Here is a 15,300-nt window from a genome sequence, read left to right as displayed (position 1 = left end):
ACATTTTCTGTCAGGATTCTGCTCTAGGCAGTACTTTATGGTGGTGATTTATGATCTAACGGTGGAAAGAAAGAAATCTTCATCACTCCAAGTACGAGTTGTTAGTAAATAAGATCCCCCAAAAGAATGTTGTTGAACGATGTTTTATTGACAAATATTTTCTTTTATTATATTGAAATATGTATCTGCATTGACTGAAAGAAATGGCAACTTGCATTTCAAATTACTCACATTTAAGGTCACGAAGCGGTTACAAATGAAAATGTTTTCTGTGTGTTTACTTTGAAATTCTTTTGGTTAGTAGTATTTTTTCAAACATATTAGGTAATAATTCAGTTACCCCTATGTTGCCTCCATATTTGAGGGCATTCAAGTGGCAATTCATAGTGGATACCCATGACCTTTGCCAGATCTAGAGGTTGTTAGCATTCTTGGTGCTCTGTCAGTTTTAATTCATCATTTTTTTATACAAAAATAGTGATTTTTTTTTTGAGAATCATGGAGTGAATCTTTTAGCCCCAAGAAAATGACTATGCTTATATTTGATATATCTGTGCACGATGAATATCTTATGTGCGAGGTTTCTTATACTCTATGTAAATCATTTGTCAAGTATTGTAGCTTGTAATTATGTCATTTTCCTGTAGGAGGGTTGCCTTTCCTGTCTTTTCTGCTTTCCTTCCCATGCTTACCATCTGATCACAGTATCATTCTTTTTTTCATCTCTTGCTTGTAATACAGTTTGATACTTTTACCAATTCTAGGTGGTATTACATTTCAACAGAAGTAGCTTGACAGGTATTGTTTCTGAATCATTTTTGCAACCATACGTGATTGGGAGGCATAGATCTCTTCTTCGATTTTCATTTATGGCTGGTGACGCCCTCGCAAGCCTTCCAAATGGCCATGCAAATATGAATTTTGATACCCAGAGGACTTATCAAGTTGTTGTAGGTGCAACCCAAAGTATGGGTATTGGGAAGGATGGGAAATTGCCGTGGAGGTTGCCTTCTGATCTTAAATTTTTCAAGGAGATCACAAAAACTACTTCAGATCCTCTGAAAAGGAATGCTGTGATAATGGGTAGAATAACATGGGAAAGCATTCCCCTAGAACATCGGCCTCTACCTGGTCGACTTAATGTTGTGCTAACTCGTTCTGGGAGCTTTGACATTGCCACTGCTGAGAATGTTGTGATATGTGGAAGCTTGGTTTCAGCGTTAGAATTGCTGGCAGCATCTCCTTATTGTCTGTCAATAGAGAAAGTGTTTGTGATTGGAGGTGGCCAGATATTTAAGTGAGTACTTCAATGCTCATTGCTTCAGTTTATGCTCCTCTTCTTTTTATTTCTTAAAATAGGGGGAAATAAATTCTTTTCTTGACTTTAGGAATGCTATAGCTGTTTTAAGAATGCTGTTGAAAAAACTGCAGGGATTCACTCAATGCACCTGGATGCGAGGCCATCCACATTACAGAAATTGAGACGAGCTTTGAATGTGATACTTTCATCCCTCCAATTGATTCCTCAGTATTTCAGCCATGGTACTCAACCTTTCCATCGGTAGAGAACAACATTCGATATTCTTTTGTTACTTATGTCCGTGTGAGGGCTTCTACATCTCTAAACAATGGGGTGATGTTTGATGGTTGTTCTGACAAGACTAAATTTGAGGTAGAAAAGTTCTCTTTTTTGCCCAAGATGATTTTTAAGAGGCATCAGGAGTACTTGTATCTTGGACTTGTTGAAGATATAATTTCAAATGGCAATCAGAAGGATGACAGGACAGGGACTGGCACTCTATCTAAATTTGGTTGCCAGGTAATTGACAACCGTATTATAAAGTTGTGTTCTTTTCTGTTTTCCTCGTAGCCTTTAGCCAATACCAATTTATCTGTACATGTTTATTATCTGACATGCTTTAACTTTTCTTCTTTTCTGTTCCCTTCTAGATGGAATTTAATCTTCGTAAGTCATTCCCACTTCTTACAACTAAGGTATCGACTCTCTTATATGTTTCTCCTGTACTATTTGCATCATTTAATAAAGTATTAGTACTTTTGTTGACGTTTTTGTTTGTCTGGGCTTTAGGCAACTTGATTGCCTGTAGAAACGATGTATTTGACTATGAGTCAGACCTGGACAACATTGGGATTGCATTGCCAGAGATAAGATCCAGATCTGATCTGGACCTGGATAGATCTGATCAGGATGTGATCTAATAATATTTGGATCAGGACAAACCAGTGCAATGGAGTTGTCTAAATCCATGGCTAGTCATATTGCTTTGCTAGTTGATGACTAACAATTCCCTAGGCAGCCCCCCCCCCCCCTCCCCCAAGAAAAAAATTGTAACAATATGTATGTTATTATTATCCAAAAAACATATTCCTTCTTTAACATGAGATGTCTTCACTTTTTCTCTCCACTTGCAAGTGGTTCAGAAAAGGAGGAGGATAAATGACAAACATAAAGCGCATATGGCAAACAATGAGAACATATATTAGATAGGGAAATGATATTAGGTTACTACTTACTACCTTGAGTTCAATGCCTACACTAGGATACTTGAGGGTAATTGTTTGCAAGCTACTCATATTAGAAGAGCATCTTCATATAGACAATTGGGACCATGGCATCAAGTTACTACCTGATGGGCTTTCCTTCTTTTCTTTTTTTTTTTTTAGTTATATTTGGTGGTTTTAAGTATTCTTTGTTAAGTTAGTGCCCAAAAAAGAAAAATATGAACCTTTTTAAGTTAGGAAGTGAAGTTGTATTTGGTTTATGATTTTAATTTGTAGAGACTTGAGTCAAAGTAGGAATTTGGATTATTAATGTTTTGAATCCAAATAGTTATAGTGTTTCTTTTAGAATGGAATATACCTGGAGTCTTGGCCATGGGCTATATGTACACATGTGATCTGACTTTTCTTTTTTATTTTTATTATGATATTATGGAACGGCTTTTATCATTACTCAAGACTCCTTGCCATGGTTTGGTTGTGGAACCTAAATCTCTACTTCTCTTATCTGATCAATTATTACAAGTTCTTCATCTATTTATCCAGCACTCATTTTTTGTCAATTGGTTAATTTGTTTATTCCTTTTAAATTTCAAGTTCGCATACAATTTTCCAATCAATTACAGATTTTAACTCATCTTTCTTCTTCAATTGGATAGTTTCTGATTTCTACTTTTGACGCCCTTGCTTCTCTGTCCAGCAACCTGGCAGTCATCAGTTTCTTTAACTTTCTCTTCCTTTTTGTATTCTAAAATTAAAAAGTTGTATCTTTTCTGTTTTATATTTGCATTCAAATTTCCTTTACAATGCAGGAAAGGATGTTGTTCAGATACATTGAGCCCCTAACCCATACATGACGATGGCAATGTTCTGGAACAGGATTATTTGCAACAGCTACAGTGTTTATAGGGTCAAGTTACTCAAACCATGGCATTATAAAGATGTGCCCTGGTTTTAGGAAGTGGGCATGGAGCCTCTTTCCTGCCCAGGTAGAACCAGTGTGGATTCTTGCTTGCAGGATGGTATGTAGAAAGAAAGATTGGAGCATTTTGGAGAAGATAGAATTATGGGTTACTGACTTACTGTGGAAACTGGAATCTGTAATGTCATAGCTTAATATAGAATCCTGCCTTTAAAAAATTGAATCTAAGCCTTAACATAGTGCTCTATCCTCTGTGGCTGCCATTGCTACCACCCACCAGACCACCACTCCACCTACTAGATCCTCCTGCCCAACCAGGACCTCATAATCAATTGCATTTAGTTCGTCTGGTGTAACAAACTGAGGTTCACATGCTTTTCGTGCATCCAAGCACATCTGTTGATCCCCAAACGCTCTCCATGATGAAAGTATGCTCTTCAAATGCTGTCTGGAAGGGGAACCTTTGGAGACTCTTACAATGCTCAGAACTCTGGCACAGTGAGAACCCTCATCTGATGCTTCATTTGTGACATCGGACAGGAACTCCGACACATTTTTTTCCAGAGATTGAAGCCCTTCTCTCTTCTTACCCTTTTTACTTATTTGTTTAATAAACAGAATGGATGAAAACAATATGAACATTTTTAGTATGTTTGTGGTGAAAATGAAACTTTGTGTAAAAGAATGATTCGTGGTTCTCAAGCAAGTTTCAAAATTTTGGATTTTGGTGGTATTTCGACCCTTGTTGAAACTAAAATATTTCGGTCAAATTTCGACATGTAAATTTCGGTAGTCATTTCGTCGAAACCAAAATGTTTCGCCAGAAATTCCAAACCATGTTGTCAAGAGAGTTTAATATGATTGTTTACTCTTATCATATTCCTAATTTTTTTTTATCAATTTATGTACTTGATTTTGTTGTTCATTTGAATGTTTTTTATTTGTAATAGAAGTATTTCCTTATGCTTATCTCATGATTAAGTTTGTTTGTTCCACCTAGGTGAAAAAAATTGAGAATATGCAGAATTTATGAATGCTGGACAAAATATAGGATGGAACAAAAACTGGTGCAAGACACCCTGTTGTGGGAGTGTACTTTATGCCGGATCCTGTTTTTTATAGACAGAATACCTGCAGATTTTGAAATCAAAAGTAAAATACTGACCTGATTGATTAGAAGAAGATAAAGCTGGAACTTGTCTTTTCAGAAATTGAATTGAAAACTAGAAAAAGAAGAAGAAAAATGGAAATCATCCTAGCTTGGTTGATGAAATCTACCCTCCAACATGAATCCAGAGTTATCACATGATCACTTTAAGATTTGCTGAAAAGCAATATTCAATTCATGTGATCTACTTGCCATCCTGAGAGCTTTTCATACGTCCAAATTTTTCTGGTGATTTTAACCAGCTTTGGTCCTTTACAAAAAGGAATTTAGTTTTCTTCTATTCGTGGACTGTCACTTACAATAATCTTTTGATAGTGCAGAAAGTCTTCTGGCGAGGTGTTGTTGAGGAACTTTTGTGGTTCATTAGTGGTTCTACAAATGCAAAGGTATGTATATTAATTAAATATCTTAGCAGAAGCTTTTATCTAATTTCCTTTGTTTTAAATTTGTCAATGGGCCAATTGTAAAGAAGTTGATTTATATTTTCGGATTGATTGGGATTGGACAAGTGTTATGGTTTGCTAGTGTTAATTATTGAAGCTCTGCTCTACCATGGTTACATCTGTTAAGTGCTAAATTTTGCTGACAATACGGGAGTCACAAATACGTTGCAACAATTTCAAGGAGAACAATTGTTTTTCAAGCTCTTAATGTAAAGGCAGGGATAATTTTGTTACAGCTGTATAAAAGAAGCAAATGGCATTCAAGTTAGTTTGTAGGTTTTTTCAAATGTTTTGTCTAACCCAGTACTCTTGTCATCATTTCAAAAATTGGAGGATGAAAATTTCTTTCTCTGACCAGTTATACTATATTCTTCTTATTTTTTAATTTTCTTTAGTTCAATCTTCTTGTTTCTTCTCAAATCAATTCTACTTCACTTTCAGTGTGGTTTTGACAGTATCAACCTAAAAGATGAGCAATCTTGTCTTCCATGATTATTTGTGAAACTAGGTGGTCTCTGTAATGAGCAAAGTGTCTTTGTGAGAGTGATGTGGTTAATGAGGTATGCCAGATTGAAGCAATCATCCTTCTACGGGAGGGGTGATAGAGTGGCAAGATCATTCCTCCATAAAAAAAATCTTCTTTTTTATATTTTAAATGGGGGTGGCGGGTATAGTAGATGGCATTATTGCAGGCTTTGTGTTTTATTCCATGATATACCTCTTGTCAGATTTTGATAAAACCAAGTTCGATGTTAATAGATGTTACTGCTAACAGGTTCTACAGGAAAAAGGCATTCACATATGGGATGGCAATGCATCTAGAGAATACCTTGACAGGCAACTGCTTCACTGCCCAACCCCGTTTTATGACATTTTATTGATTTTTATTAAGCAAGTCTGACTTATTTTGTTTAATTTTGTTTCTCAGTATTGGTTTGGCTGACCGAGAAGTGGGTGACTTGGGACCTATATATGGGTTTCAGTGGAGGCACTTTGGTGCCAGGTAGAGGGACAGTATCTATGATTAATATATGTATTTTTCACTTGCCGTGTTGTGTGACTCTTAAATTAGAACTCTATTTTACAGGTATACTGACACGCATGCTGACTACAAAGGACAAGGATTTGATCAGTTGTTGGATGTTATTGACAAGATCAAGAATAACCCGAATGATCGGAGGATTGTTCTTTCAGCTTGGAATCCATCTGATCTTAAATTGATGGCACTTCCACCTTGCCACATGTTTGCACAGGTTAGCAATAAGCGGATTCACCATTCCTTCTTTGGGCATTGCTTTTAATTATTTGGAGGATATCCTGTTTTGCAGTTTTATGTTGCCAATGGGGAGCTGTCTTGTCAAATGTATCAGCGTTCCGCGGACATGGGTCTTGGTGTGCCATTTAATATTGCATCCTATGCTCTCTTAACATGCATCATTGCTCATGTTTGTGGTATGTATTCCATCCCCACAACTAAAAGTTGGTTTGAGCACTTTCTGCAGTCTGCATGCTTAGGGCTTTGATGAGTGTATTTTGGCTTCTGAATTTCTGATTAAGTGACCATGGCTTTACATTTTTGTAATACGTGACTGTAAGATCCACTTCAGAGGGGTGAGATCTCAGTAGTTCCGTCAAATTGTATGATACACAAACCTGCAGATTTGGTGTCCTTTTGTTTCCTAAAGGGAAATTGCAGTGACCAAAGCAATGTTATATTTAATTACTCCTTGTGGTGAGGGATTTATAGAGCTTGATTTTCTCTCCTAAAAGTGATCCGGGGTAAGAAATGTGCAAGATTAAATTGACAATCATCAGGGCATAGTGGGCCTATTCTGTTCTTTGTTTAGCCTCTTTGATATTTGTAGATTAGTTAAGTGACATGCCAGCTCGGTTTGCTGCTTAAACTATGTGGGCATTGTGCTGCTGATGAGGGATTGAGTCCCACCTGCAGTTTGTGGACATCTTTTTCAAGAGGCTATTTGGTATTATTTCTCCTCTGCAGGTCTTGTTCCTGGTGATTTCAAACATGTTATTGGTGATGCACATGTTTATAGAACACACGTTAGGCCTTTACAGGAGCAGTTTCAAAAACTACCTAAACCTTTTCCAGTGAGTACATAATGTAAACAGAATATGAATTTACTTGGTGAACTTTGTTTTTTCAATAATTTTGATATTGAAGTTGGTGTAGTGTGCTAAGTTTCTTGAACTTTGCTATTCTGTTTGTTTCCATTACACAGATTCTGAAAATCAATCCTCAGAAGAAGGATATCGATTCTTTTGTGGCGACTGATCTCAAGCTCATAGGTTATGATCCCCATCAGAAAATAGATATGAAAATGGCAGTATAGAGCTCCTAAACCTCTTGAAAGTTTAGAAATGGAAGTACTTGAGATTCTCTTCACCCTTCCAGCTAGATCTCATAGTTCCAGGTCAGTCTTACTGTTGCAATTACTTATGCTTTTTATTATTTTTTTTCTTCTATTAATGATGGGTTGTCCACTTCATAAATCTTATTTTGTATTTAACTAGAGGACAAATAGTTGAACACCTTCAGTATATAAACTCTCGCTCTCTCTCTCCATCTCATGCATAGTAGCCATGCATGCCCCTTTGATCAATTTGAGATCATAGGGAAAGCATTCATGGGAAAGAAGGAGCTTTGAAGGCCATAGTTAAGGCCATGCCTAGGCCTCACCTAGACCCCAAGGTCCTTCAGACCTGCACTCACCTAGTTTTTTTTTATTTTTTCTGCTACTTAGCCCTTGCTTGCCTAAGCATCACCTTGGTTGCCTTGGCCAAGTCTGTTTTTGTTTTGTTTTTTTTTTTTCGGGGTTTGAACTCATGTATGTTGTATACTTTTATGGTGCACCTTATTGCAGCTTATAATGTCTTCAAATGGGGGTTAAAATTGGAAAAAGAAATATTGCCAAGTCTTGAACTAATGGTGATTTTTAATGAATATTGAAAGCACACTGCTGGATGGGTGAATGCTTTATATCTCCTCTTTACTTTAGACTGTATTACCACTAGGTTGACTAAATATTAAGTTATATGAGTAAACAATTACTAACAAAATCTGAAAAGTCGTAGACTAAACATGTTTTTTATTGGCTTAGGACCCCATGCCCCTTGCCAGCACCTTGGCTCGCCTTGGCACCTTGTAAGGTATGCCAAAGGCAATCAATACCTTTGGAACCAAATTGGAAGGAAAGGGAAAAGTGAGGGTGGGGAAGCTATATAACCCAAATTTGGCTGTTGTCCTGAATTGTGTGCCCATACGTGTCTGCGGACCATGGGTGTGCTGCTGACATGGGCTTCCCCAGGAGTCCTCCCTAACTTGATCCCCGAGGGAGAACAGAAAAGTGATGGTTGCAGAAGAAGAGAGGATGGGGAGAGGAGGATGAGGGTTCCTTGAGATGAGAAGGGGAAGGGGAAGTCTGCCAGTTTTGTAGCTCTATTTAAGATTGAGATATTGAAGAACAATATGTTTCTTTTGTCCCATGCAGGCGATTGGAAAATAAAGAAACGGCTGATATATTCAAGATAATTACATATTTACAAAACACCGTCTCAATTCATCCTATTTCATCAGATCCGGGATGTGATATGGTTCTGAAGGATGAACCGGATATGGACAGCGTTGGGGTTATGATGTCTTGTATTCTGTTGCTTGGTTTGTGGGTTGATTCTGAAGGGCCGTTAAGAGGCCTAGAGGAATCGGCCTTGCGCGTTAATCTACTGTTCTAGCGGGACTTCGGCGAACTAGTGGGTCCATACAGAGGTTCGGGGGCTGTGAGAAGAAATTTTAAGGACTATATGGGTATTTCGGTAAAATTCCTGTATAGGGTTTTGCTATAAATATGTAGCAAGGGTTCTTCCTCTGTAACGAAATCTGACAGAGGTGTGAAGACGAGTGGCTGTAACCCTATTCCCCATTGATAGTGGAACAGATCTCATCTCATCATGGACGTTGGCAATCTTGCCGAACCACGTAAATCCTTGTGTTCATTGTGTGATTGTTGTTTGCGATTTCCATTATTTTCTGCATCGTGTTAGGGTTTGTTTTCAATAGAGTTACTCTCGTGCTCTCTCTTTGTCAAAGCTCTTGAAATCCAGCTTGGGCTCTCTGTCGATCTCTCCGTATCTCACTTAGTTACTGATATATGATATTCTAATAAACTGATGGTACTGTATTAACCAGTAACCATCATTACTTTCACAACCATCAGCAGTTTCATTATCTACATTGTATTACCTACATTGTTTTCATTATCACCTAATGCAGTGCAAACCCTGAACCAGTGAAGTCCAGCGGGAGGTCAGCTTGTAACAGGATCACAGGAAAAGCACAAACCAGATTAGGAGAAATTTAATAACTCAAAGAAAATTGCTCAGACCGGTCTGAAATTCTAATCGATAGCTCGTTTATCAGGTACATTAAGAGTGTTAAGTATGATCCAGATCTGATGTTTGGATCTCAAGAAGGGGTTTTCCTATTTTAACAAGGAAACTAGAAAGCAACCAGAAAATCCAGAATTATTGTGAATTCTGGAGATCAAAACAGAGTTCAAAAACCAAGTTTTAAAACTGATTATAACAGGGCTTTAGCACTAAACTCTAAACAGAAACAATGGTGCAAATCAAAACTCGAAATCAGCAGAAAAGAAGTTGAACAGCACTTGAAAACTTGAAATCGATCTGGATTTTGAGTTTAAAACAGGATATGATTCTTATCTTATTAAGGCAATCGATTAAAACTTGAGTCAGATATATTCTAACAGAATTAGAAATCTCAGGAGATAAAAAAAAGTAGTAATTCTGACCTATTTTGATGGAGAAGTAAACAGAAATAGTAAGGAAGATATGATCAGGAATCCACCTGACTGTAGGGCTGGAATCCCGCTAGTGCCCGAACTTAAAATCTCATAATAGCAGCTAAGCTCTCTTGAATCCCACAGATGCAAGCCTGAATCCACAAACCAAAAGCCTTTCATTAATTCATCAAAATTCATTGGTAGGGCATAAATCGTTAACAGGATTCCAACTGAACCAAAAACTCCTCCAGCCAATAGCTCGCTATGGAGGTAGCCTTAACTAACTAAAACATTGTATAAAATAAGAAAGAACAACTTAAACAAAGACGGATTCATAGAGACCTATTCCAGCCTAACGGAAACACTTAATAACAATTAAAATAAAGAAATAGACTAACTAATAAAATGAATCCTGTATTCCTACCTCCTACCCATATTCAAGGCCCATTAATTGTCCTTTTACAACAAAAAACCAATGGACCAGAGGTCCAACATATATGTAACCCAACCCAAGGCTTATTTATACTAAAATAAGCCATTTATGTGTCTTTCTTTTTTGGGAAATTTACACATACCACCCCTGAGGTTTGACGAAAGGATATTTTCACCCCCCAGTTTTGGAAAATTCTGCGTACCCCCCTGAGGTTTGCAAACGGTAACAAATAAGTCCATTCTGTCAATTCATGACTAACACTGTTAAAAATTAGACTTGAACCGACGGAATTGCCCTTCTAAGAAGAACCCAAAAAAAAAAAAGAAAGCAAAACCTGCAACTCATCTTCCCCAATCGATTTTGGGGAAGATGAGTTGCAACCATCCCAGCTCCCATGTTTAAAACTCTTCCGACCTTGTGATTTTGGATATTTGCTTCAAACTGGTGGGAATTTGATCCGATTCTGATTGAAGGAACTCCTTCAAGTCCTGGGAAATGACTGAGATCGTCTCCGCGGAATCGGATACAACTTCGGCCATGGAAATCAAGGCTTCAAGAAGCTTTAAAAACAAACCTCTTCCTCTTCTTGACCACAGAAGGCAAATAATAGACCTTATAGGCACCATAACCAGTGATGCCGAGTGCTACGAGTAGCAAAATCCATTTCTTCCTCCTCCGTGAGAAATCCAAACCCTTTTGCACCAGCTGCAAGTCCATGTAGAAGAAGAGCGAATAATCCTTTTGCACCAACTGCAGGTCCATGTAGAAGAAGAGCGAATAACCCTTTTGTACCAACTGCAGGTCCATGTTTGTGAATAACCTCCGTGAGAAATCCAAACCCTTCCTGCTCTTGGGTCTCTGTTTTTCTTGGGTGCAAAGGACGACATTAAACCCATTCATCTGGAATGGCCCAAGATTTTTGATGGATTCAAAGTGAGCAGAAACTAAGTCTGTAGCTTCAGATGACAATGGTGAAAAATCTGTAGTTGTGCTGACACAATAGGTTGAGTTGGATTTAAGAAGAAAACCTAACAGAGGATTGATAAGATTCGTGGTTAGTTCATCTCTAAATGTGTTGGAATTTAGATTTAAACAGTCACCAGAAAAGGAAGCCGACAGCTTGATTTCTTTCTCCAAGCCCCATCTGATGAGGGAGTAGTAAATGTTCTTCAGAGATGGCAGAACCAAACCCCAATTCTCCTAATGATCTCTGTTGCAAAGGACAGCATTTCCCACCACAATGGTGCTAATTTTGGTCGAAGGGAAGTAGGTCAGAACATGGGTCCTGACCCAGCTTTCTGCCATTAAAATGCTCGAAGAAACCTCATAAAGATGGCGTTCACTCACGGAGACAGCAATAGGGACATCAGTGTGATACAAGCTTTGAAGAATCATGGGAGATGGATCAAGGATGTTCAACGGTTTGATTGATTCGTGACCTGCATCTGCTACAAATACAGAGAAATGAAACAAAATTTGAAACTAGAAAGAAAGCAATCCATCGGGCAATCCATCAATGAGGCGCTGGATGGTTGCAACTCATCTTCCCCAATCAATTTTGGGGAAGATGAGTTGTAGGTTTTGTTTTTTTTTTTTTTTGGGTTTCTTCTTAGAAGGGTAATTCCGTCAGTTCAAGTCTAATTTTTAACAGTGTTAGTCATGAACTGACAAAATGGGCTTATTTGTTACCGTTTGCAAACCTTAGGGGGGTACGCAGAATTTTTCAAAACTGGGGGGTGAAAATATCCTTTCGTCAAACCTCAGGGGTGGTATGTGTAAATTCTCCCTTTTTTTAACATCAATCCTCCTAGGCTTGAAAAGACTCGTCCATGAGTTTCGATTTTTGAAGCGACACCGAATCATACCAGTAGAATCATCTTTCAGTTGGAAATGAGTTTTGATTTTACTTGAACAATAAAAAGGGAACCAGCAACCCTCTGCACTCCTTCCATAGCTCTGATATCAAATAATGCAGTGCTAACTGCGAACAAGTGAAGTCCAGTGGGAGATCAGCTTGCGACAGGATTGCAAGAAAAAGGACAAACCAGATTAAGAGAAATTTAAGTAACTCAAAGAGAATTGCTTGGATTGGTCTGAAATTCAAATTGATAGCACAGTTGTCGGATAGAATAAGACTTTAAAGTATGATCCAAATGTGATGGTTGGATCCAAGGTTTAAAATCTCGTCTCATCTCGCCATTTCGGGCTGGTCAAAATTTTCGAAATGTCCGGAAAATACCAAAATTTCGCCGAAATATGGTATTTTTTCTGCCATATTTTGGTACTCCATCTTGGCGGGTTATTGGTCATATTAAGGCCTGATGCTTCATGTATACCATTATTTAAGCTAAATAAACACATTTAAACCTTCATATTGCAAAAAAATTAACTCAAAGTGGTGTTTTGGGTTTGCACCCTTGATTGACAGTATACAATCGGACCCTGATGTATAAATAGTTAAATACACATTGTTTAACGTTGATGAAATATACCGACATTTGAACATTTTTCATTTCGAAAGCTCATCTCATCTTGGTAGTGTCAAAATTACCGAAATATACTGAAATTTCGGCAATATATCGCGAAATTTTGAACTGTGATTGGATCTCAATATATGGGTGCATTCTATTCTAACAAGGAAACCAAAAAGCAGTGGCATTTTGGGTCCTACTCTTTGGTAGCACACCTTTGTCGAAATTGGGTCTGGTTGCCATGTTGTGGTCAGACTTTTCCTCTTTGTAGTGTGTTGTGGTTGGTTGGGGCTCTTTCCCTTCTCTTTTGCAGGCCCTTGCCTTCCCCTTTGTAATGGCAGGGCCTTGTAATTGGCTTGTGCTTGTATGTTCTCTCCCCCCCCCCCCCCCTTTTTCTTTCCTTTGGTAATGAATTTTTTATTCATTGAAAAAAAGAAACCAGAAAGCAACCCGAAATTTGAGAATCATTGCAAGGAATTCCTGAGATCATAACTGATTATAGCAGGGATTTAGCATTGAATTCTTAACAGAATGGTGCAAATCAGAACTTGAAATCAGCAGATTTTGAAAAAATTAAACAGCACTAGGAAATTTGAAATCAATCTGGATTTCGAGTTTAAAACAGGATATTCTAGTGTTATTAAGGTAATCGATTTCCAAGAAGTAGCATAAACTTGAGTGAGAAATATTCTACAGAATTCGAAATCTCAGGATATAAAAGTATAGAAATTTTGACCTGTTTTGATGGACAAGTAAACAAAAATTGAAAGGAAGATATGATCAGAAACCCACCTGATCTATAATAGGCTGGAATCCCACAAGAGTAAACACACCTGAATCCCGCAGATGGAAGCTTAAATCCACAGACCAAAATTAAGCAAAAGCCTTCCTTAATTCACCCAAATTTGTTAGTAGGGCATCGCCCTTACATATGTTTAAATAAAAGACTAAAACAAGACTCAAACTAAGTCTGAGACTCCTTCAACCAATAACTTGATATGGAGGTAGTCTTCAAGTGACTAAAACTCTGCATAAAATAAGAATGAACGACTTAAACAAGGCTGGACTCATAGAAACATATTCCAACCTAACTAAAACACTTAATAACAATTAAAATAAAAAATTACACTATAACTAATAAAGTAAATCCTGCATTCCTACCTCTTACCCACATTTTAGGCTCATTGAAGTGGCCTATTACAAACAAAACCCATTGAACCAAAGGCCCAACATTTATGTCACCCAATCCAAGGTTTATTTCCACTAAAATAAAACCCACTTATATGTCTTATCTGCATCATCACCACTACCAACATCATGCCATTATCATCCATATTATAGGAAACCATCTCTATTATGCACGATAGTTGACATAGAGAAGAGGGTGGTAGTTTTTTTAATAACACCCCATGTATGCATATATGCCCTCTACAATGCTTGGTATGCCATTTTTACTAGGAATCCCTTTGAAAGATTCTTCAAAATAGCGCCTTCCTTTCCTGTTGACTCAGTGTTCTTGGGAATTCAAGCATTTAAATCTGTGCTGGACTTTTGATTCATTGCTAGGGTGAAAGTTATGAAGGATTTTATTCTGCATGATTGAAGTTTGTTTTTGGTAATGTCTTCAGGCAGGTACAGGAGGTCTATGATTGTAGAGGTACATGTAAAGAAAGGAGTATGGTTTACTTTGACATTATTTATGCTGTAGTAGTTGAGGATCTTGGGGGAACCAATCAATGATTGTTCTGGTGATTAAGGATTCCTTATCCTCTCCTTTTTTTTGTAATGTCATTTTGTGTTGTGTAAGACATTTTACTTTTATGGATTCTAACCCCTCCCCTTCTTTTGTTTCTCTTATATACCCTAAATACACTTTTGCGGTTAAAAAAGGGTTTGGGGGGGTTGAAAGGAAAGAACAAATTAGATATGACCACCGTCGTGTTCCTTTAATCTTCACTGAAATTTCTAATGCCTTTTAGAAGCTTTACTAATTTTATATTGCCTTTTCTCACATGTAACCCGCAGGGATTACAAGATTGCATTAAATGGATCTTTAGCTTCTTGTATCTGATTGTAGTAGGTGGGGAGTTATTATGAGAATATTCAAATTATTGGGTAAATTGCTGTTGTAGGCTTTCTATGAATACTTAAGGTGTTTGGGAGGCAAATGTCTTTGCTTTACTGCCGCATGGTTCTTTTGATTGCTGGAAAGAAAACCATTAATGTTGGGTTGTGGTCTAATCTGCTTGAAATCATCCCTTCACTGCCTCCTGGTTTTGTTGATTGCTTAAAATGCTTTTCTATACCCTGAGTAATGCTTGGATCATTAGATACCGTGTATAATTGGTCTGTTAAGTGATGTTACTGCATTTGGAGAGTGACAGCATTTCATTCTGGTCTCAAAGAGTGATGAATGATTTAAGAAGTCTATTGTTATCATTAAATGTTAAAATGTAGAGATCTGGTCTTCCTGTTATTGTACAGGCAAATTGCTCCTTTTCAAATGATTGAACTATTGGAATTGGT

General features: G+C 37.5%; 1 protein-coding gene across 5 annotated transcripts; it reads left to right on the top strand.

The window, feature by feature from the left end:
• The first annotated feature begins 784 nt into the window (after positions 1 to 784).
• LOC122658701 (bifunctional dihydrofolate reductase-thymidylate synthase-like) lies at positions 785 to 14,942 on the top strand. 5 transcript variants are annotated; one of them, XM_043853778.1, is made up of 11 exons: positions 785 to 1,297; positions 1,432 to 1,819; positions 1,951 to 1,995; positions 4,931 to 4,996; positions 5,829 to 5,890; positions 5,982 to 6,056; positions 6,141 to 6,306; positions 6,382 to 6,505; positions 7,056 to 7,162; positions 7,294 to 7,485; positions 14,407 to 14,942. In XM_043853778.1, the coding sequence occupies exons 1-10, from the start codon at positions 870 to 872 to the stop codon at positions 7,402 to 7,404; spliced, it is 1,572 nt and encodes a 523-aa protein (XP_043709713.1). In that variant the 5' UTR covers positions 785 to 869; the 3' UTR covers positions 7,405 to 7,485; positions 14,407 to 14,942. The 5 variants fall into 5 exon arrangements, with proteins under 5 accessions (XP_043709713.1, XP_043709712.1, XP_043709711.1 ...); XM_043853777.1 differs by having other exon boundaries at positions 14,403 to 14,942; XM_043853776.1 differs by having other exon boundaries at positions 14,286 to 14,942.
• Positions 14,943 to 15,300: the final 358 nt, after the last annotated feature.

The sequence above is a fragment of the Telopea speciosissima genome, chromosome 4, assembly GCF_018873765.1.
Source record: "Telopea speciosissima isolate NSW1024214 ecotype Mountain lineage chromosome 4, Tspe_v1, whole genome shotgun sequence".
Classification (NCBI taxonomy): domain Eukaryota; kingdom Viridiplantae; phylum Streptophyta; class Magnoliopsida; order Proteales; family Proteaceae; genus Telopea; species Telopea speciosissima.
The sequence above is the reverse complement of the archived record's forward strand: the minus strand, read 5'-3'. Positions and strand labels throughout refer to the sequence as shown.